This window comes from Planococcus citri, chromosome 2 (genome assembly GCF_950023065.1).
Source record: "Planococcus citri chromosome 2, ihPlaCitr1.1, whole genome shotgun sequence".
NCBI classification, from domain to species: Eukaryota; Metazoa; Arthropoda; class Insecta; order Hemiptera; family Pseudococcidae; genus Planococcus; species Planococcus citri.
Window position 1 is genome coordinate 39,038,750 of NC_088678.1, and position 25,502 is coordinate 39,064,251.

General features: G+C 35.3%; 1 protein-coding gene across 4 annotated transcripts in view; it reads right to left on the reverse strand.

Moving 5' to 3' along the window:
* OtopLa (Otopetrin-like a) overlaps positions 1–25,502 on the reverse strand; it is an 80,161-nt gene that overhangs the window by 40,129 nt on the left and 14,530 nt on the right. For 3 of the 4 annotated variants that reach the window (XM_065350099.1, XM_065350102.1, XM_065350097.1), the window contains exons 2-3: positions 13,932–14,047; positions 6,480–6,574 (exon numbers count right to left, since the gene is read on the reverse strand). In XM_065350099.1, coding sequence (XP_065206171.1) covers positions 6,480–6,574; positions 13,932–14,045 — 209 coding nt within the window. In that variant the 5' untranslated portion in view covers positions 14,046–14,047. Of the gene's footprint in view, positions 1–6,479; positions 6,575–13,931; positions 14,048–17,890; positions 18,286–25,502 lie in introns of those variants that run through there. The other variant, XM_065350098.1, reaches the window with a different exon arrangement.

Here is a 25,502-nt window from a genome sequence, read left to right on the forward strand (position 1 = left end):
TTCGTAATTTTTTCATACTCGACATACGACACGACATACTGCCACAGGCAGACGACACGTACCTCCTACGTTGGTTCACAGTAACCAGACTTTCGGTTCGCTAGTCTAATTTTTGTCTCGTCTATCCATTTTGATTCGGGAGTTTGAAAAAATTAGTAGAATAGGGAAAAAGTCTTTATTTTTGTATTCTGTCGCTAGATAGTACATACTTACCCGATATTTTCAACTTCGTGTATTCTGTCCTTATTCGCTGCTCGTACCTTCGGATGCGACAGCGGGTGGTGCAGGGTCACGAAGGGGAGCTTCGGGGGTATTGCTACGTGCACAGTGGGCTAAAATTGGATTTACTCTGCCTCGAATTTCCCGCAGTGGAACACCACGAGGGGCAGAGACTGCTCCCACAGGGACCAGCCTTACAGCTTCGACATATCTTTCTCTCTCTGATCCGTGCTTTCCACGACTGGTTATACTCATTGAGTAAAGCCACGAAGGGGCATATGATAGAGGGGAGATATGCCGGACCTGTAAGGGTTATATAGGATTAAGTATATGTGTTGGTAACACTGATCACGCGTCGCGACACAGGGCTACAAGCCCACGGAGCGGCGCTGCGGCCGATTGTTATATTGTTGAGGTACGTAGTGATCGGACGTGTCGACGCGATATAATCTCGGTGGTGTATTATAGCCATAATTGGCAAGAAAGCGTATTATATTAGTTTTAATTGTGTTTAATTATAAGTAATTAGTGTTAAGTGTTAAGTATCGTGTTGATACATATAAACCTTCTTAAAAGGTATTTAATTGTGTTTATTCTTTTACGTTTAATACATAGTGTCTTACACGTGACTACATTTTACTTATTGTGTGATATAATTGGTATAGCCTTTTGCCGGGGTAAGTAATATTCTCAGAGTATTCAGCTTATGCAGTATCACCAAGTGGTACTTAATATCATTATATTTACAAAACGTTGGGTATTTAAAGATATTCTGACTCAGAAAATAAATATTCAACAAAGTACTCCAAATGCAGAAAGATAGCCCTGATAAGGGTTATAACATTGCTTAAACAATCGGTGGAAGTTTTTTCTCGGAAAAGAGGTTATTTGGATGAATATTGAGACAGAAATTGAGAATTTTCAAAACCAAAAAATAGGGAATTATATCCTCATAAAATTGAATAATTTTAGAGAATGATGGCTCTAAAAACAAAAACCAGCTCAATCATTGTAAAGTATTTTTCCATCAGTATAGTAACTTGAAAACTCAAAATTTCCCTCATAAACTGGAACAAATATTATTTTCGAAGTATAAGCTGATTTTCCTGCAAAACCATCATAGCTCCAAATGAGTCCCATTTTTAATCTCACTAGACCAACGGAAGGTCGAATTGCTCTCCCCTTTCATATTGATCTGATTTTGATCGCCAAAAAAAAAACTAAAAATAACTTGAAAATATTCATCAAAAACACAATAAAATCAAAATGCAAGTTGAAAAAATAGAAAATCTCCCTTTCAAGATCAATTTCTCGAACAGAACCATTCCAGTGAAAAATTATTTCACATAGATTAACATCTTCAAAACACCCCACTTCTCATCTCATCTTCAATCCACCCCAACATACAATTTGTCACAGTCATTTACCCATATAAAATTTTCCATTCTGGCCACATACACATGAAGACAGATTGCAACTCGTTTTCTTTGAAAATGCTCTCATTGTTTTTACCACCCTCACATACCTACACATATAAGTGTACGATTTCACACCCTACGATTCTTTCTTCATGAACCCCTCCCAAAGCATTTAATTTCCCAACCTTTTGACCAAAATAATATCGATTCTGGACCGTGCAATTTCTACTGCGAGACAGAGACAGTCTCAACACTCGATATGCGAAACGCGCGTACTTTTTCCCGCCAAAAGCTACCGTTTCTTCTTGCCAGTTCAGTTGCATTCAAACAGTAGGTAAGGTATTATGTGTATACTTTCACCCTCTGACACTCGCACAAAGAGAACCAGACATTGTAGGGAAAAATTAATCAAATTCCTGGCAGTAAAGTTGCTTTACAGTATAATACGTGTATATCTGGTTGCATTGGGAAAAACCTCATGCATAGTCCCAACCCTCATTGTGTGTACCGTACAGCCTATTCATTTCGTCGAAGGGGTTAAAGTCGGTGCGATAAAAATCATACGCCGTGTACGCGAGTAGTATATATAGGGTGTCCTATTGAATGCTTGCTATAGTTTGGGGTATAGTTTATGGTATCACGAAACTTTTTTGTATGTACAAATGATAGGCTTGCCTATCTTAACATTTGGAGGGGTAAAGGTTCTAAAATTTTCACAGAAAACAAAGGCTTCTCGAAGTTGGAAGGACTACGAGACAGAGACGTGTATTTATTTGAATTATTTCAGGAAATCCAGATTGGAAAAAAATTCAAAGTGACTTAATAAGGAATATTTTTTAATTGGTAGCGAAATTTTTGGACCAAAAACACAAAAATTGAAAGAATATCTAATACCTATCCAAAAATACACCAACAGGAAAACTTCTAAAAAATGTATTTCCCTTTACAGTTTCTGGCGGAGTTTTTGAAATTACAATGTTTAGATTCTTTTATATGAAGGTGTATCAATCAAAAAAAGTTCAGCGTTTGTTGGGACACCCTGTATAACACCGAGTAAAAGTTTGCAAATCGAAACAACGAACCGACAAAAAACAATCAAACAATGCCACGAGTATAGAATTGCAAGATGAAAAGAACTCAAAAACACACTATAGTCCCACTTTCCTATCCTCCTTTCCCTCTCTATCTGTGCTGAATATCGCAGTTCAAAAACAAGACGTCTCTTCTATAAGGGAAGTTGATCGGAAACGCGATATATTAATGAAAACGGATTACCGAATAGCAAATTCTCGTTTTACGAGTTTACTCGACTGAGAGCATTTATTATCATTTTTTTTTTAGCTCTTCGAATCGAAGATATATTTTGTTTCTTTATTGAGGAAAAAGATATCGAAATGGCTTCGGTCCAATTCACGACGCGAAAAATTGAAACCTATATACAGATTCATAGAAACGAAGTTTTTTTTTGCTGCTGTTCGTCGATAATTAATCAGGCGATTAGGTAGTTTTGAAGGAGACTTATTGTTATACTAATTCGATTTTCTCGAGAGACCTATTAATAATTCTCGCGATACGATGAAGGCGTTCCCCCGTAAAATTAGATTCATTTTCGGCTTACATAATACGATTAACGCGGTCGCTCGTATTTATACGTATTCGACCATTTCAATCAATACACTTACACGATTAATACGAAGCTTTAGGCTTTACCGACGAAAGATATAGCTTTATCATACGACCATGTTGGCTTTTTGGATAAATGTGTAAAGTCAACAGTTAAACTAACCATTTAACGAGGTACACGCGATAAGACGTATTTTTACGAACGAGGCGAAAAGCTCGTTCCTTTACCTGTATAAACAAGACGTATATCGTCTAAAATTTCCAAAATTGAGAAGCTGGCACGCGAGATGGAAGCTTTGGTGATTATACCATAAGTCGATATTTCAACAAAAGAACATCGGCGGCGGCCTGAATTTCGTAATAATTTGCTTCGAATAATGAATGAATTAAAAATCCATTTTTCTAATTAACCGACTGATTAGGTTATCGCGTATTGACGTGATTATAAAATTAACCCGACGTTCATAGAACTATATCGCTCGTTTCTCAATTTAGTGCAGTAATTACACCTATACGTATACGCAAAATGGAGATTGTTTTTATCTATTTATAATTTCCTTTTCCCCCTAATTATCGTAGGTAAGCATTTTACTAATGAGTTTTACTGCCTATGCATATTACCTAGTACGAGTATATTATGTAGGTAGGTACGTATGTACTTTCATAGGATTGTAAACAAAATTTATAAACTTGAATTAATTGCTGCGTAATTATTTTAAAAAGTTATAGTACGAGTACGATTTAATAATTTATCTAGGTATCGTTTTATGCTCAAAAAAGAATACTTAAGCAATGAATAAGGGAGGAAAAATCAATGTTACTTGATTCGTTTTTATAAAACTGTTCCAATGTTTCCATGAGAACAACTAATTATTATTAAAATATTTATTTGGGCAAAAGAAATAAATTGGTTACCTATTCAAAATTCATTGGCACATCAATTTTCTCTTCGGGAATGTGTTCGGATGGACCCTCTGAACTACCAGAAAAAACCGACCCTCCTACCCCGGCAGGAAAATTTTTAGGGGGCTAAAACCGGTTCCGATTCACGTTTTTTGCGTTTTACTCCGTAAATATTAGGTTTTTGAGAAAAACCACCATAACGAAAAATGTTCCCCTTCAGATTCTCGATAGTTTGATACTACGCTCGATACCCATCTCTCAAGGGGGGTGTCTAAAAAAGGGGGTGGAAAGAGTAGGTGTTTCAAAAAAGGTCAGTCCAATAAATTAATCAAAATTACCACTTAAAATCATTCGTTTTCGCTCAAATTTTTTTTACAAAGTCTACTCATCCAACTATGTACTAATTAAACTACCATTGGTATGTTTTCAACCCTCCCCGGGGGTTCGTGAGGGTTGCTTGATTTTTCAAGTAACACACTACTGAATCATACACATATATTTGAAAAACAAATCTAGACGTGCGATATGTCGAATAGTATGTTCTTAAGGTCGCTGAATACGAATATGAACTTATTTTCTCCATACAACCCCTCGAAGCACCTCTGTGCCCCAAAAAGGGGGTCAAAATTTTTAAAAATCGTGAAAAGTCGAGTGATTATTGAATGGTATGTTTTCGAGGTCACTCAGTACGAATATGAACTCATTTTTTGGGTTCAACCCTTCGAAGCCCCCCTGTGCCACAAAAAAATGATCAAAATTTTGAAAAATCGTAAAAAGTCGAGTGATTATTGAATGGTAGGTATGTTTTCGAGGTCACTGAGTACGAATATGACCTTATTTTTTGGGCCCAACCCTTCAATTCACAGTAAAGAAATCAAAATGAAATCACTGAGATAGGCAAGAAGATTGACATCTTACCTACTAAAGACATGGAGGATAATTCTGGTGCGTTGGTAGGACGTTTGAGCAGTAAAATGAGTGAAATAATGAAAAAGAGTCAATAGTCTTGTATTCAGCAATCTTGAAAACATACTACGTATTCGACGTATTACACGTTTTTTTTGGCGACTTTTCGAAATTTTATCTCATTTAGGGGGCGTAAGGGGATTTTGAGGAATCGTAAGTAGAGCAGGAAAAAAGTGCATGCATTTCTAAATTTCTAATTTTGAAAAAAAAAAACGAAATGAAAACGAATTACTGAGGTCTAAATTTGTATGCTTTCTTTACACCATTACACGGTTCTGTTCAATTTAAAAAAATAAAAATAAAAAATAATGATTATGGAGCTTTGATATGATTTCCTCTTCTTTTAACAAAACTTCCAGCTATTACCGCTCTCAAATGATGAGGGCAAATATCTCTATAATTTCTTTTTTTTGTCCCAAAAGTTGAATATGTACTTATGTACCAAATCACGATGAAAAAATAAAAAAAATTACTGAAAAAATTCAACAATTATCATAAAATTCCTTGAAATAATTAATGATCTTAAAAACAATAAGTAATCAGTCATATTTTTGTAAACAAAAATTGAACAAAGATACATTTTTACCACCTTATCTCACATCCCATCCCCCTGGCCCCCTACTAGTATTTTCTTCAAACTACGCTAAAATAAGTAAGACACGGCGAATTAGGAAATAAATTCGCCAATGTCAAAAAACCAATGATGAAATATTGTATATTACACCCGAAGAGATAAAAAAGGACTCAACCTATTGTTAGATAGTAGAACGTGATATGTTTCACGTTTCTTCCACTCCATGCTATTCGAATTCGTTTAGAGAAATATGACAAGAGAGCTTAGAAGTAGGTAGGTATGTAATTCATAACCAACAAGGGGTTAAGCACCCATCTAACACAGTAACCTATATTCCATTTATCTCACTAACACACGTATTTTGAGATGAACTTATGAGCTTTTCAATAAAAGAGATTTTATCGTGCCTATTGAAAATTTCTGCCATGTGATAAGTCGGCACTTATTTTCTGCTGAGGAAGTTAATTTGAGACTGTTGAACAGAGTTTTTTACTTTTTGTACACCAGTACATAAGTGTACTTGGTAGTTTTCTGATGATATTGAAAAAAAATCAATTACTGAAAATCTCGAGTCAAATACAAACAACATATTTACAAGTTCAAGGATAAACTCTTAAGAGCAATGGCCTTTTTGTTTCATCGCCATAAACTCGTATATCTCGAAGCAATAATTCGTTTTGCTTGTTTTACACGAGCTTTTATCATGTAGGTAGTAGGTACCTATGCGAGTGTTATTTTCGTACGTGAATCGAATAATAAAGTTACACATTTCTTACTTGGCATTTTTCGATAACATATCGAAATTGGTACAGCATCGGAAATTCGTACAGCTAGCGATGGCCGTCTCCAAAGCACAGGTTTCATTGTTAAGCTATAAAAAAATAACAAAAACTCGTATTAAAAACGCGCCACATTTTTTTTTCTTTGGAAACAGCGCGAAAAACCACTACTTCGTTTAGTTGGTCTACCAAAACTGCTCGCCATTGACATAATTACCATACGGTGCTCTTACGGTTAAGTAAGTATTGAATTTACTAAAAATATTCGCTGGAAGCATGCCCAAGTATGAATTTTTTTAATTGGTTTCTTTCCAAAATGAAGAAAATTACGAATATAAAAGAACTCTCGTAGCCCCGATGTGAGACCTTCTGATCATGTGGTTTATTGTGATATTATACTTTCTAAACAATTCTGGTTCATTGAATTCAAAAAAAAAAAATCAAATGAAATCTTTCTCCTTATTTACGTACGTACCTTCTAATCGTGATCAAACGTGGCAAAATAATTTCTACTTCTAATCAAATTTTAGCCGCCTCGCAGAAACAAATGGAAACTGTATCTAAGATGTTAATTATTCAAAATACTCCTGCTCGAGTCTCTCGGCTTCGTTTTTAATGATATACTAAAAACACTTGAAATTTTCCCACTATAAAATCTCAAGTGGAGAAAGCATTTAAAATTCGAGTACTCGCGAGTATACGGCTCTGAGCTGAAGCAAAAAAGCAAAGAAGTCGCAGTCGTATACCAAGTCTACCATGATGAAATTTCAGACTTCTCAAACTTTTCACATGTAATAACATACAGACGAGAACACACATGAAGCATATGTCATAAAGATCAAAAGCTCGTCAAAAACTCGCTAACGTATTTTTGAAACTCGTACCGTCTTTAAAATAATATTATTGGTTTCCAAAATAGTCATAGACCTACTTGGTAGTTTGATAAGGTGTTGATACATGGCCCACGTATAAATAGGTAGTTTTATACAGTGGCAAAAAAGCACACTAAAAGTTATTTTCCTATTATGAAGTTTTCTAGTTTTACGTATGAGGGAAGGAGAGAAGGGAGGGTCATTTAGGAAAATTTTCACGTCTGTAAAGTAAGATAAATCGAGTGTAAAGAGGAAAAGGTTCAAAGGAGGTCTTGAATACGGCAATGTTTTTATGGTTGGTTTATTTTCATTATTTAAAGGGTGTGAAAGACCGAATCAACGGCAACGCGTTAAAAACCTAACAGCAAAAATTAATGTGGCATGAAAAAATTTTCTTAATTACAAAATTTATGAATTTTTCTCAGGGTCTCTACTAGCAGAAGTGAAACATGATTAAAAAGCCAATCATTATGATCCTAATCACCAGACAGGATGGTAAAATACCTACTAATATAAGATTATGCATTTTTGACTCGATCTTGAACATTTTTTTGATCAAATGAGATGAAATTTGGAACATAGGCTAAATAAAGATTAGGCCTAGTACATAAATGTAAGTACTAATCTATGTACTAACCAATAATTCACACAAATTTTTGACATGGTTGCGTTTTTTGTGGGGTGGGGGGAGGGGGTCTATTCTAAATTTTTAAGACCACGAGTTGCATCACCCTAACTTTTGGAAACTTTAAAAAAATTGATCAATTGATCAAATTCCAACATTTAGACATCCCTGATCTCATCTTACAAAATTACTGGTAATTTCTGTGAAATTTTGAATAACTTTTTTCCATCTAAAAATTATTAATTTTTTATGAAATATGAGAAAAACTTACACTAAACATTCCCATGCATTTTTAAAAATAGCCAACTCAAAATATAACCACCAGGAACGAATTGAATAACGAAAACGTATCCAATAAAACTGTTTCAATTTGAAACAAGAAATTCCCTATTAGCAATAAAAATAATCAACTAATTGTAAGTATCCACATAATCCACAATCCACATAGGTAGGTGACTGTCTATCCAACTATATACTGGCCAGTACAATACGATATTACCAACCCCCCAAAAACCACCCACCTCCGCCAAACAGCTCTTATCAAACTGCAGGTACCTAATTCTTCCAACACCTTTCAAACCATGCTTGATTACCGGAAGTTGTAAAGTACCCTCGAACCATTACTTGCAAAAATCATTGCTCTAGAATGTAATTCCAATTCGTCGCTTCGAAGTTGAAACAAGTTGAAATTAAGCTAATTATACAAACACTTTCCCCGAGGGGAAAATCCATCTCAACTTTGTTACCTTTTTCCGGACCACAGTGTACCTGGAATTCTCACCGCCAAAGGTTAAAGACACCGACAATGGTAAAGGAAAAAAAATATTTATTTATACAAAATCAATAAGCCGGCTAACCCGGCTATTGCTCTCGCAACAAAGTAACGTCGTCGCTGAAAATCACCTCTGACGAAATTAAATGAAATTCGCAACAGCGGTGTAAATTTATTTACACAATTTCCATCGCCATAGTAACGAGATTACACTTCAAACGTGCAGAAAAAATTAATTGCTATGAAAACTGCAAAATTGCATAACTACTGGAAAAATCCTCGACGCGGGCATGGAAAGACGGAGAGAAAAAAGAAAAAGGTAGAAATTCGCACAGTTCCGGAGATATTAGCGAACTCTAAAATGTAGGTTACACAACATTGATTTACCCAACATCTCCGGACCAGCGTTGGAAATTATGCATTGGTGCTCAAAGTTGGTGTGGATGTGACTTTGGTGTATTAAATGTCCGCAAACGTCAAATTTTATTGCCGCTAATGACGGTTAAATTAAATGTTTCGGAGTACGTACGATTCTGTGTTCTTTTCTTAATTACCGACATTGGGTCAACGACGAATTAAGGCCTATTTAATTAGATAGCGTAGCGTAAAGGGCGGTAACTCGAGTATTTGAATTAAGAAAAATGAAAATTTGATACCTCCTCGAAATAAATTTCTAATTCTCGCAGAAAAATATACATTTGGATGCATTTTTAGGAATAAAAATCATTTACAAATGAAATGATTTCATCTCAATAAAAATGTTTCTCTGTAGATAGGTTGGTGGTTGGCAAGTAGTGGAAAGTCAGTAGGTAAAGATATTAAAAAGCATTGGTCATCTGATAGAAAATTTGCAGTGAGGTGAAAGTTTATAGAAGCTCTGAGGGCTGCAATACTCACTTCATTGAAATTTCAGTACCAAAATACTAGCAATACTCAGAATATCGATAAAAAATTGTAATATTTTTTTTGAATTACATATGTATCAGCATCAAAAAAATATTGATAGTAGGTATCGAAATCACTAAAATTAATGAGTGTAATTGTGTTGGTAGAATTGAATTATAGTATGCGCATGCGTGTGTACTTCAGATTTATATAGCTCTTATCATCAGCAATTAATTTTCCAATGATCCCGCTTTGATGACGCCAGATTTTTTTATTGGACCTCATCCATGGCCGCCCCCAGTACCTCCCCAAAGGTGGTAAAAGTCAAAAAAATAGTTTCATTCGTGTGACACATGAAATAGTATGTTTTCGATATCGCTGAACACGAATATATCCTTAGTTTTTCAAATTGACTTCACCCATGGTCCCCAGAACCTCCCCAAATAGGTAAAAGTCCAACAAATAGGTGATGATTTCCATATATAGGGTCCTATAAAAAATGTGACGTCATATTTGTGTTCAGCATCACCAAAAACATACTATTTCATGTGTCGCACGAATAAAACACTTCAATTTTTGAAGGTTTACCTCATTTGGGGAGGTGCTGGGGGCCGTGGGTGGGTCCAATCAAAAATTTGACGTCATATTCGTGTTCAGCATCACCAAAAACATACAATTCGACATATCACATGCACCATATTTTTTTTGAACGTTTTGCCTAAATTTGGAGGAGGGGATGCTCATCCTCCATTAAAAGATCTAGTGATGGGATATTATCGATATTTCGGGATATCGATATTGTCAAAATATCGAAGGTCTCATATCCATATTTATATCGATATATATGTATCGGAAGTTTTTGACATTCATAAAAAGACCATAAAACAGCTGATTTTTCATGAAAAGAGAAACTAAATCAACTCTATAAGCTATTCCTTACTCTTTGCTTTTTCAGCATCTGGCTACCTATTCCAGGCTTCAAAGTTTCAAGATATAATGATGACGCAATGTCAACATTTTACCATCCTACAGACATGGGCCCATGGCTAACATTAATAGCTGTAATAATCAATATCTTACCCTAAAAGAGTCTAGAAATGCTCAAAAAGAGCAAAAAACACTTCGCACAATTCATTTACAGAATTTTTGCATAATTTTCAAAAATTTTCGGATATTGAATTTTTTACGTATATCGATAAATCTCAGTACACTCGCATATTATTATATATCAATAATTATCATCATTAAGTCACATAACCAGTAACCACTCGAGGTGGTATTGCTGAATTAGGTGTTTGGGCTAACATCCTTTATGTTGGTGTTGCCTCTATCGCATTGATTATGTATCTCACGGAAATTTATTTTTGAGCTTCCACTAGCAGTTTCCCACTTGCTTACTAGTGACATCTACACAAGCACCTTGGAGCTAGCCAGGTTGTTTAGAGACCCTGGCTCCTCACGTCTTCAGTGTTGACCTCTATAGACACTTGCACCAGTTTCAGCTTTTTGATTCTGCCTACAGATGGCGTGCATGATCTGTTAGCTTGGCTAATAACTGGTATCGATAATATCCCACCACTAAAAGATACCATCTTGGAAATTAAATACAGTGAAAATCGCTTACAGTGAGATTGAAGGGACCGGACATTTTGCTAGTTGCATCCGGTTGCTCATATAATAAAACGTTTTGCATTTATACCGACAACGAGTATCTTGTAATAACCAGATATGAAGAGCTTCTCGTTATAAATGGTAATCGTAACACGTGTAGCAAAAAAAATTTGAATTTTACCACTATTTTCTACATGTCAAATCGAATGGAAATGATTTTAAATCGTTTTGAGCAGTTCTAGAGCCTCCAGCAGCTTTTAGAAATTTTCTGTTTTCAAAAAATGTCACAAAATTTGTCTGAATTTCAAAATTTTACTAAATTAAACTATAAAGTTGAAATTTGGGATTTAATGAATGTTTTCTGCCTGAACACTTGTTATAAGCGGAAGAAAACACAATAATACGAACCAAATTTCAAGAATTTCAGCTCGCACTATCAGGATTCCTCATTATAAATGAGCTCGTTCTAACAGATACCATATTGTGCATGTTTAAATGGCGTTGTGCTCGGGACCAAGCATTTTGCTCTTTGTATCCGAAATCTCATACTAACCAATCTCATTATAAGTGATTTCCACTGTATTTCAAAAAAGCATCAAAAAGTTCATCTTCAGAAATTTTTTCAGAATTTCAAATGGTAGCTCCCACTTACAGCGTCATTTTGAAATTTGAACTTTCAATTTTTGAAAATCTCAAAATACTTAAAAGTTCAAAATGCAATGTCCTTTTGAACTGTGAAATCAGTTTTGATCAAAATATCATAGCTTTGGAGGCATACGCTGCTGAAGTTGAGTACCTCGAGATAATGTGAAAATAATTGAAGCCTCCCACCCGCCCCCTGTGGGGACCGGAACCAAACTGATTACGGGTTTCTCACGTATTGGGTGCACAGACATTGTGAAAAAAATTGGAGCAAAATCGAAAGACGACATTCCAAATTGCATTTTTTTGATCGAATTGACATGGAATGACCCAGTCCTGGTTTTTTCTCCTTCCATCAGCAGAGAACGTGATTGGGAACAACTCGTGCGCGCGCATCAATTTATAGCGAACAGGTAAAAATCCTACTCAGGTTTCCCCTTCCATCAGAGAACCTGAGCAACGATTCGTGCGCGCGCATACATTTATAGTGAACATGCGAGCGGGAGGGAGAATCTTTCTTATTCAGTTTTCTTCTTCTTCCATCAAAGAACGTGAAGAGCACTTTCGTTATGAATGATGATGATGCTCACCCAAAAGCGTAAGAAACGCAGAAACGTCACTATAACAGGCATGCGTTCGAAATGCTCATCGTCTTTCTCTTTACTTAATCTGATTCAATTGTTTTGCTTTCAATTGTCATGAAAATTCGTTTGGGATAGAACTATGCGAAACACCATACGACTTATTCATCTTTTGCATAGAAATGCTAAGAAACACAACCACTTTTATATGTACTTATCCCCAAACTAAAAATTAATCCAATTCTCAAACTTATACAAGATGAAAGTTCAGGAAAGCTGAATATTTATTTCATAAAACTTTTTCGACGAAAACTTTCTGTAGGTACATTAAAGATCAGATCTGGGGATTAAATTGAATTCTTTCAAAGGCACCAGCAATACCAGCATGTAAATTTTTCTCGACTTATAAAACTTTTTAAAACTTTAACGCAGCCTAAGTTGACTGAGAAAAAATTCTCAATTTAAATTTCATCACGAATTTTCCCACATGAATTTTGCGTTTAGGTATTCTATTTTACGAACACTTACGTAGGTACCTATATCTAATCAATTTTCAAGAAGAAAAACGAAAAGCACGAATGTACAATCACCGATAACTACTCGCATATAATAGGTACCTATCTATACGTAAATTGAACAGAAAATAAAGCCACGAATATAAGCTAGAAAAATCAACCGCAGCGTTTGAGTAGCGACGGTAAAATTTCCTTTTGATTTTTTTCGCAATTACCCTTCGTTTTGAGGAAGTTTTTTTCTCTCCAATTTACGGTTCTTTGTGATACCGAAGTAAGAGGTAATTTTCCTTCATTAGCGTTCAAGAGGTGATTATAGGTTGTAAGAGCACAGGTAACCCTATCTGAGCGCCAGTGCTCGAATTTGCAAGCTATTTTGCTAAAACTACCTCAGGGTGGCGCTGTGGCAAAAAATCAATAACTTGCTGGATTTAATCTCAACCATCTTACACAGATGCCGTTGCTAGTTCGAGTAAAAGATTCCAGCATCCCTGAACTAACGCAAGCGCGCAATTCGCAGGGTTTCATTCAAATGAAAAATATGTCAAGTCGTGCATCTGTCAGTACTGGGTAGAATGATAGCTAAACTCAACTTCTATCTACGCAGGAAAAATTTTAGAAATTTAATCAACTTGAAAACGTTTTTCTTTTTTTTTTTTTGATGGTAAAAAATATCCATCATATTTTTTTTCTATTTTTCAATGACCTCATGCTGAAGCTCACAAAATAGATTCTGCTGTTCGCGCATCAGTTGTCATAACAACAAATTCCTTTATGCTAGTTTTTATCTGCCTTATCACTGGCTATTGTGTATGGCATGTTTTTCCATACCAAAGGATAAGTAAATCCGTATTATAATTTTGTTTACTTTTTGGAAAGTGTGTATTTTCGTACGAGACCTTTTTTGTACGGAAAAATGAATAAAATGGTATTTTTGCTGTTTACTTACCTTTACAACGGTGTTGTACTCTTTGCTGCCTCGTTTCAAAGTAGCTGTTCTTGAGCCAAGAGGTACTAGAAATTCGGGAGACGGTCGTCTCACCCTTTCCGATGATTTATGCATGCCTGAAACAATATAATACGATAAATTAGTCGTTTTATAATCTATGCAAATAAAACGAGCAGAAAAAGTTCACTAATTTTTGTGAGGAAGAATATCCTAATCATAGGGTACTACATAATTTACTACATTCATCGTTAATTAATCTATCATAGAGACATTTCTGACAAAAAATGTCATTAATTATGTATGATAACGTTTGAACCATTTTGCTAAAATATTGGTCCACCAAGCAATTTTTCGTGCATTGAAATTGGGAAAAAAGTGTTGACAAAATTTAGTCTGGTAAGAGAAAATTCTGGTATCTCTAAATCTCAATCAGCGGAAAATTTTTGATTTGGACAAAGAAAAATCTTGAACGGATTTTAGAAGAAGTTTGCATTCAAAATAATAGAAAGAGTCACAAAGACGGTGGGATCGGTGGGTGAGGTACATTGGAGTTTATGAATGTGCTGAATCATATTTTGGGCCTTTTATGGCATTTTTTCCGAAACTGGAAAATCTAAAAATTCCCAGGAGACTACTGCAGAAAGGCTGGAAACCACTACCCATCCATTCTGAAGGACATTTGAGTTTTTCATGGAAAATGATGATAACGTTTTAATACCTATAAATTTTTGAAAATTCGGCAAAAATTATGAAAATTTGGTTAAAAATGAAATTCAGTTCCTGATATTCTACAATTTTCATTTCTTTCGATTTTTATGATGGGCAAAAAGTTGATATACCAGACTTGAAGAATTCAGAGGCAAAATTATTTTTTCGAAGCATGATTTTCTGCATTTTTTTTATTTTAAAATTTCCTTTACTACAGTCCTCAAATTGAAAACTGGTATCTGAAATTTTGGTAGTATAGTGTGTGAGCCAAGAGCTACCGGTTGGGCCCTTTTCTACCAAAATCTCTAAAGAATATTTAGTTCATGAAGGAGGTTCCCGACTGAGAAACCCTGAAAAAAGCTCCAAAAATCTATTGGAATGTGAAAATGGGGGAATATACCGCTGTATTCGATATACTCCCTGGTCGTAGAATTTTGAGGTGACAGTATTTTAGGATCATTCGTCCCCCCTCCCCACTTCCCACTAAAGAATTTCGAACGTCCGGTTCATACGACTCGAGAATAAAGATAATGAACCATCGATCAGGATTCTTAAATTTTGGATACACAGAATTATAAACGTATGTAGGCATGTATGTGCCTAGTGAAGATGAGAAAATCGAAAGCCTGACTGATTTTTGAAGTTGATTTTTGGGTGCAAAAAGTTCTACAGGCATTCTAACAAAGAGAAGTCTCCATTACATGATGATTAAAATACATTTTTCTGGCAAGGGAACCTTCGCATCCCATTTACTTTACTCCAATTGAGCTGAAATGTGGCTCACTGAAAAAGCTTGTCATCCAGACCTCAAAACTAAATTTTAAACCGTCAAAGTTGAGTTTTAAATTTTTGAGTAGACCTCCCGAATCGATTTTCACAATTTTCGAGCCCATATAGAAGCTCAAGCAAAAGTTTAATTCTCTCCAGCAATTTCAAATCCGAACCGATCTGATTGAAAATTGCACTTTTTACCAACTGAAAATCTTAAATTGAAAAAAAAAAATTCCAAAATCTTCAACTTTTGCAACAAGTTGCTCAAAGTCAAAACTTCAACCCCAAGTCGACCTCCTTCCAGAATCTATTGCCACCGTTTTTGAGATGATCTGGAGCTTCCGACCAAAGTTGATGATTTCTGGAGTCGGTTTTGAGGTGAGATGGCATGGTTTTTCTTGAACCAAATTTACATATTTTTCTTCGAGCCCAACTTGTTTTTGAGATATACCTAGACTCATTTTTTTTTTTTTTTTTACATTTTTTTAATACTGGGCGTGTATAATTGCCAGGATTTTTACGCTCAGTTTCGAGAGGTTAGTTAGATTTGATTCGAAAGATTGATTTTTTTGATGTATTTTAGAATGTTTTCCATCTGTTTAATGTTGTCAGGAATTGTAGGGTCAAGGTCTGAAATGTTAAAGGACTGGCATTTTGTTTTGAGGGAAGAACAATAGAATAGAAGGTGTTGAGAGGAGATTATTTCAGAATTGACAGGTGGGTTTAGGTGCTTTGGTGTACAAATGGTTATGGGTTAATTTGGTGTGACCAATTCTGAGGCGGGTGATTATAATTTCTTCTGATCTATTTATAGGTGATGGAGGTGTTTCCAAGAAAGGATTGATTTTTTGTGGGTAAATACATAGTTTGTGATTTGTTTTTGAGTTCCATAGGTTTTGCCAGTTGGAGTTTTGGATGATTTTTAGAATATTTATAACGTCATCATGGGTTACAGAGAAAATTTTAGAAGGGGTAACAGCTGTTTTAGCTGACTCATCTACTGTCTGATTTCCTTCGATACCTACATGACTTGGGACAAACATAAATATAATAATTTTATCAGTGGTCTGAAGTTTATAAATAATTTGATGGATCTTATGAACAAGTTGATGTTCTGAAAATTTGTTTTGGATCCATTAATAAAAGAGCAGAGAGCGAGTCTGATTGAATTAGGAATTTTTTGTTAAGGGTTTTGGAGGTAGAGATCTTTTGTACTTAGACAGTGGAGTATATGTATCATGGTTTTGTAGTAGAGCACTTTAAAACCCTGAAATTTCTCTCAATAAAAATTAATTTTCTCAATTTTTCCATTCAAAATTAAATTTTTAAGTTGCTCTGGCACAAATACTTACCTGTAGAATTTCCAATAACTTCATTCATCAAAACAAAAAAACAATAAACCATGATCAGTCATGATAATATGAATATCATTTGTAGATCTCGGTCCTCTAAAAAAGTCTTGAGTAAAATGGAAGTAATAGAGATTAAAAGATTTGAACTCTACTCCTTAGACACCATTAAAAATTCAAATACAAACTTTCCCAACCCTACTAAGCATTGGAATAGTTAACACCAATGGATAGTCGAAGATTGACCGGTATAGGTATGGTGCAAAATGGTCTCGATTTTTTCACATCAACAAAACAAACCAAATTATAAATTTTGTATTAGTTTTCCTTCTCAATTGAAAAAATAAAAACAAAACGAGAGGAAAACTCTCCAAATCCCAGGTGCATTATTATCACACCTCGTTCGTTTGTTCTCTTTTGTCGGTAATCCGAAACAACGTTCATTTTGAATTTCTTTTTTTAACAGACCTATTCACCTTTTTATCTCGTCTGCCCATTTCTCTTTACCCGACCCTGCAACCATTTGAAATTCCTACTGGCATCGCGCCTAATGCCAATTTCATCACTAACGGAGATGGTATATGGTATACTATAAGTACCTACGCTAGAACGTATTTCGTGTATTCACACATATAGCACTTATAGCAGGTTGTACCTTTGCCACTTGAGGGGCATATTGGTGAAACGTGCTTTGCGTCGGAGAATACACAGTTGACCTTTTTAGAGTCGTTGAGGTGTCTATTAAGAGAAGGGATCGATTTTTTTAATTATTCATGCAGAGCTTCTCGATATACTATATACTTGTATCGTACAGGTCACATTTACCAGCTTGCCACCAAAATATCCTATAGTTGGGTATCTAAATCTCAGAAAACACTTTCGTCAAAGGAGAGGAAAGCAGCAGGTGCTATCAATTTGCACAACTTTTTAACCCCAAAAACGAGCAATCAACAGGTACTCGGGTACACACGTATAAATCTCGAAACGTTAAAAGTAACTAAGTATATTGTATTCTAGGTGGCAACTCGAGAAGGAAGTTTATAATAGGGTATCAAATTGCAATTTTTCCTTTGAAAAGGGCCGCATGCGATTCCAAATAGTGTACTATAAACTATAGCCTAAAACACTTACTGAAAGGCAAATATTTCGCAACATCAAAAGCTCGTATCCATGTTTATTTATTATTAGTATAACGTCGAACGGCTGCTGTCCGCAAAGTAATAAAACTCAGGGGTAAAAAAAAAAACTTTCAAATTGCATCTAATTTACGAGTGTTTTTCTACACTACGTACGAGTTTATGATACGTTTAGGAAAGCAAACATTCGCACGAATGTGGCACGCACGACGATTTAAAAAAAAATCCAGCGAATCGCTCGTTGGCGCAGGTTTGTAAAGTTTATAATTACGCGAACGTATTTCCGAATACGTTTGTATTTACTTGTATAGGTACGCTGGACACAGACCCGGAACACATATCGCAATTACACACACCCAGCTACTGTTTGTACTCGTAATACATTGTAAAATTTAAGTACACAAAACTTATCCGCACTCGCTCAACTATTCCTAGATACACGGTAAATGTTGCCAACATCGCGAAAGTTCGTGAATATTCAAAATAGTATAGTCTACGTCTGTTGAACTTACACTCACAGCTGCTCTATTCGACCAAGCACACACTCTTTCGATATTCTTTTCATCATATTCTCGTCTAACTCAAAATTGTGCACAATTTTCGCAGCTTTTTTAATTTCTCTCCGAAAATTCCCCTGAAGATTACTTTGCAGCTTTTCAAAACGGTTAGGCGAAAAAGAGATGAAACGGGGGGGGCAAGGGTAGGCGAGGGGGGATTTTCTCATTTATACGTGAAAACAATTTTTGATTTGTTTTTTAATTTTGTTTTTCGTTATTGTTTCAGAGCCTTTTCTCTTTTTCAACGATGCGATGTGCGACGCGACAAAAATCAGTGAAATGTGACTGTTAAGATTTAATTTGTTTCCGGCACATTTTTTATTCGCGTAACTCGTGGACGTTGGGGCTTTTTTTTATTTTGTAACCGTAGCCGGTACAGTTTTCCTCAATAAATAATAACCGCACGAAACGTGACTCCCTCGAGTTGCCGATCGACTAGATAAATTCTAATTTATACGCAAACTTTTACATTGTGAAAGCAACACGAATCTTTACTCCCTCATCTTCTGCAGCCTTTCACCCTTTGCTTAATTTTAGCAAGCGTCAAAAATTTATTCTCTGCTGGAAAACTGGGAACGACATCCTTTTGAGAATCACATCAATTCCCCCGAGACTGATTCTTGGGATATTTTTGAAAAATTAGCTTGTTTTATTCGTTTCAGCTGGGAATATGATACTGCCGTACGTTTTGATGAATTTTATCCTGTTTAGTATAATTTTAATTTGATTGGTAGGTAGAGTGTGGTAAAAATATTTCTCTTGAAAATACGATTTCTCACTAAAAATTTTATGAGGAGAAATTCTTTTTTATTTCAAATTTTCTTGTTTTTTGAGCATCAATTTTGAAACAAAGTACTTCATAAAATTTTTATTTTTTCAAAAATATATAAAACAATGTCAAAAACTGAAATAAAATTAATCCATTTTGGCAACTTGTAAATTAAAAAAAATTTGTGGCCCAAAAATGAGAAAAATTCAAGTACGCTATTTTTGACCTCTGGAATCGATTGGAAACGTTTTCCAGTTATTTTGAGCAGTTCTGAAGTCTTCAGCAGATTTTTGAAAGTTGAAATCTCCGCAAAATTTCACCCAATGAAGGTGGAAATTTGAAATTTACTTTACACCGTACCTAATTTCAAAATACACGAGTCAATTGGAGGTGGCTTCAAGTCGTTTAGTAGACTCTCGCAGCTTCTGGGAAGTTGCGTTCTCAACTTCAGTACCTTAGGTAAAATTTTGTGGAAATTTCAAATTTTAAAAATCCGTTGGAGGCTCCAGAGCTGCTCAAAACAATTCGATGCAGTTTTTAATCAATTTGGAGGATCGAAATTAGGGTATGCATTGCCCTAGGAACTAAATTTCAGCTGTCTGGATTAGTTTGAAGGAATTTCGATTTTTTGGCATTCAGCACTTCAAATTTTGACTAATGATGTACATATTTTTGTACTTTTTCAATTATATTTGTCCGGTTCAAACAAAAACCGGTTGGAAATCCTCTCTTAGCTAATTCTGCAAAAAAAACAAACCGTTTATCGTCATACTTCCAGTTTACCTTGTTTACCACCCTTTCACTTTGTTCGTAAAAATACCAGAGATTCTGATGGAGATTTTTTTTGTTGAAATTTTCATTGATACCACTCTACAAACAATTATTTGAGCACCCAAAATGAAAAAAAAAAATGATCTTATGGACTACAGAGAAAATGGTGGAAATTTTAAACATTCTTGACACGACTGAATCCTAGATTAAAAAAATAAAATGAAATCATACACCGTGACTAATCTGACAACCAGCACCTAAAAAATTTAATATGTTCATCAGGCATAAAAACTGTACCTACCTAAAGGTGAAATATAGACCATTAAATCTGATTTATTCGACTGGTTTTTAGGGAAAAATTCAACGATACGTTAAACGCAATCATGTCTGCAGGACATGGCTCGCGCATCGGACATGACGATAATTTACGAAACATTATTTAACGGCATACGAGCTAATCGAATAATTTACGAGCTCTCGTCGAGAAATATAATAATAACTCATTTAAACTAGTATAACTTCGAACGTGATGCCATCAAGCGTCATTTAAAAACCCTTTAAACTTGCAAGCTTTTTCCTCTACTCGGACAACGTCTAGCATAACGAATTACCTACCAAGTTTGGTACTTATTGCAAAAAGAAAATAAAAAGAGCGCAAATATTTCGGATAAATCAACTTAGCACATAAATCATTCTCAATTTTCGAGACAGGAGCGAAATCAATTAAAAATCAAGCCATACATACGAGTAGGTACCTACGTTTCAAAAATCTTTTCAAAATCTAGAAATCAATTACTTCCAATATCTCTGTCGAGAAAAGATAGGAAAATTTTTTATTAAATCATGTACTTGAATCAACAAAAAAGTGAGTAGTAATTTTAGCACAGGTTTCGTGACGAGATGATTCGCAAAGATAGGTCAGTATGTTGAGTAGATAGGTATTATAATACGCACCATATACTACAACCACGCAGAAAAACTTTGAAAATATCCTTCTTACAACAAAAGCACCTTTTAATGGATTAATAACGAAGATTCTTTGTTCCGCACACAAAAGACTATTACGTAAACAGAATTACTTCTAAAAATTAATAATAAACCAACATTAAAAGGTTGCTTCATTAAATCACACAGCGGAGACAAATTCGCTAGGTACCTCGATTGTCCCACTAGCTCTCTCAAAGAGTCCACGTAATTAACCGGCATAATAAACTTAATGATTTCAATTCAAAAGGGATCCACGTTCCATACGTAAACATCCGCTGGTACACTTAATTGCTTTACACACTTTGTTTCCAAATTTGTCAACTTCGTCCAACGGTTCCCGCTTTTACTGAAGCAATAACCGCCACAAAAAGGGTAATAATCATCGTGTATCGGTTGCGTGATATACACCCTTAACCGAAATCTATTCGTAATGTCCGCAGAATATTGTGCACACGATCAGTGAAAGTTGCAGTTTTATATTATGTTCGTGAGTAAAAAACCTACCCCAACTCCTGCATGCTTCTTGGTGTAGGCAACTTATCGAACGATTAAGTTATGTAAGCTGCGTGTTTTTTTTTTATTATTGATTTGATGCCAACGAAAGTCCCTACTGGAAACTTAATCGACATGATTACTAAGTTCAAATATTGGTTTTACGAGGAAGTACTCAACGCAATAAGTTTTACTTTGGTATTCGATTTTTACATGCATAATTATTGTACATAAATATTATAATTTCATTTATAATGGAAATTCATCTTTCGAGAGAGGTCCTTCCAATCGATCGGACATGGGTTCAAACCACTTCCAGCAGATCTGGAGCATTCAGTAGATTTTTAAAAATTGATATTTCACATAAAAATTCATCTAATGGAAGTGAAAAGCTGAATTAACTTATAGCATAATTTCAGCTGGAATCAAGCCTTTCTAAATTTTCCAACCATGCTTTCACAATTACCGCAAGACTATTTTTGCACCGATTTCATAATTGAAAATTGAAAAAATTCACTGTTTTTCTAAAGATCGGGATACATACATACAACCTTGAGAAGCCAGACATGACGGGCCAATGACTTAAAGAAGCCAGACAGGGAGGTCAGTGACCTTGAGTCCAGACATACGGGTAAATGGTTTCAATAGACCACACAAACAGACAGACGACCTTGGGAAGTCATACGAATGGGTCAATAACCTTAAGAGACCAGACAGGCAAACGGATAATCTTGGAAAGTTAGACAGATAGGTCAGTGATCTTGAGAATCCAGACAAACAGGTCACTGACCTCAAGAGGCCAGACGAGAGTACAGGCGACCTTGAGAGGCCAGGCAGACGGGTCAATGACCTCAAGAAACCAGCCAGCCAACCAAACAAGTGGATGGACGGACGGATGGATGGACAAGACAGACAGACTGACTTTTATATTGTCAAAATATATTATCAGTATTGATAGACAAAGACAAATGAGATTTTCTTTTTGCCAAAAAGAGCACAAATTTGAAAAAAACAGTATTTTCTTTGGTGCATAATATCAGAGTGTTTGTGTACCAATACATATCGAAGAATTGGCATAAGTAATTACTTTATTGGTTTCTTGAGTAGGTACAGGGTGAGCAGAAATATTGTGTACCCCTAAAAAAGTTTTCTGTCAAAAGTTTTGGTTGATCACAGTGAATGATAGTAATGATAGTCCATGATTGGTTGTTGGACTGAGGTATGCTTTCATTTCACGTTGCCAACCTATATTTTTAATAAAAACTTTCTTTGGGGTTCACAATATTTTTGCATATCCTGCAGGTACTGGTACCTACTCAATAAAGAAGTTGAACGCTTATCTTTTTACAAGACAAGTAGAAATTTTCATCTACATTGGTAGGTACTGGCAAAATATTCAATTGTAAGTATGTTTTTTTTTTTTTCAAATCCAAGATTTTTTCATAATTTATTATAAAGTAGTATTACCACACTTTTATGTGTAAGTCGTCGTCGTGGTTCCTTATCCTTTACAGGACATTGGGAATCGCATTTTTGTGGTACCCTAACAGGGTGAGGCGTATGCCTATTGCCACTGCGATTATTCTAGAGGATCGACGTTGTTTCGAGCTTCCACTAGTAGTTTCCCGTTGCTTTCTAATGACATCTACACAAGCACCTTGGAGCTACCCAGGTAGTTTAGAGACCCTGAGCTCCTCAGTGTTGACCTCTATAGACGCTCGAACCAGTTTCAGCTTTTTGATTCTGCTAACAGATGGCGTGCATTATCATTGTGTTAGCTTGGCTAAACTGGTAGTCCCACGGTACTTGGCGTGTAATGTTGATAATTGCACGAAAGATTTTTTTTTAATTACACGCACAAGCTTGCCTCTGTAGCTGGGTTTGAACCGGGTAAGTATCTTAGCCCAAAAGAAAACAACAAGACCATTATTACGAAATGGGGCTCTTGTTGCACACCAAAGTGAATGGCAGAACCTCCAGCAAAAAAGAGAGTCACCTCAATGTAAAAACTGTCAGTAAGTTGGTAATACCAAAACATACTGAGTAAGGAAACCCAATCTGTCAAGTGTGGATCAGACCATGAAACAAAGCAATGTAGGAAGAACAAAGAAGACCCAGCCAGGTGTGCTAATTGTGATGGTGATCATACAGCCAACTGGAAAGGGTATCCACTGTCCAGTATATCAAGCAAAAGTTGTTGCTATATCTAAACTAAAGATGACAGCAACTGAGCATGTCAAGGATGGGCTATTGAACTTGACCATAAACTTATTCCCGTAACTTAAGAATACGACTGGTTTATACTGAATTTAATGTACGTTAACATAAAAGTTGCCTTTGTTTAACTTCTAGGGTCAAGTTTAAGGTGATAGTTAAATTCAGTATAGCCCGTCCTTCAATTCCAAAGAATAATTCCAAGAAATCAGACGAATCAGTGGAACTAGAAGAGCAGCTAAGTGTAAATGACATTTGGGAACTGCTTCCATCATTTAAAACCTCACTCCTTAGTCGTAGATATTATAAAAAATGGTTTGAAGTCCGATATAAGTCAAAACGCGTTATAAGCAAAAGTATCATTTCAACGCTGATGAGTGTAATACCGTGAATTCTCGTTTTAAAACAAAAAGAGTGTAATAATAAAGAAGTGGAAATGTGAACTTCTTCTCAAGATTATGACAAAAAATCTAGAACTCTACTCTTTTGTAAAAACTTTAGATACTTACTTACCTGTTTTATTTTGTAAGAATTGTAATCAAGCTTCAATTAAAGTTTAATACGTTTATCAAAAAATCTTATCTACTTTTTTTTGCCAAAATCAAAAATAATTTTACTTGTTGCAAAAATTGCAAAAAAAAACTGTTCACTGTTGTTGCAGCCAAAATTTTCAGAAAGTGAGAATTTTTTACATGAAAGTAAGCTTTTTTGTCGCAAAAAATTGGTTTTTCGTTGTCAAAATTATTTTTAAAATGTGATTTTTTCTGAATTTTAGAGCGCTAATACTAGTTTTATAATCGCTCATGAGCATTATATTGCGATTAATTTTACACTGGTTTAAATGGGGTTGTGTAGAGACGGGGGGGGGGGAATCAGCGTTATAACCGATAGCGTTATAACGAGCTTTTTACTTATTTAAGGTCTCCTCAAGATTGTAACAAACCTCGTTAAATAAAAAAAAAATCAAGATTTTTGAGGATGGTTTTGTCAAAATTCAGTACCAGCCCAAAAAATGATATTTATTTTTTTATGCTCAAATATTATCTAGAGTCATAATAGTCATAATTCTGTTTGGTTCAGGTGTTCTCTTCGACATACTCGTACAGATGCACAATACCATAAACCTTGAGGTAGGAAAGAATGAATTTCGTTGTTAACTGTCACATAATAGAAGCACATAATCTATCATAGGCAATTCATCAAACAATAATGTAGTAAGGGTTGTATTTGTCTGAAACAGGCATTACAAAGGGGCTGTAGACAACTTACTTTACGACATCAATGGATGAAATGAAAGGGGGGTGGTTTTCTGGTACATGTGCCAATCGAGATTTGAGAATATGCAACTTATTTAACATCAACGTAGCAACGATGCCAAATTGTTTCGTGGAAGAGGTGTTCTCGAGCAGGCATGTGTAGATTGGGGGGAGGGGCATTCCCCCAAGCTCATCCAATGCTTTAAAAAACCTATTTCGCCAAAAGAGACTCAAAAACATGAAAAGGTAACTGAACCACATCACAGAGCTGAGCAGATAATATCTGGATCAATTTCGAATTCTAATCCAAAATTTTTCAGATTTAAGCGAACTGAGAGGATTTTTCTGTTTCATCAACGACTCAACGTCATCTCGAAAGAATAATTCCAACAGGAAAATATTAACGCCACTGGAGGTAATTAGTTCGTCTCTTGAAGATGTAATCGTAAATATAAGAGCATTAGAGTCATCGTTGAGCTTGATATTCGCGACGCGAAAGTCGTTCACAGGCAACCAAGTTAATTAAAACACGATAAAAGAGATTCCATATTCATGATAGAA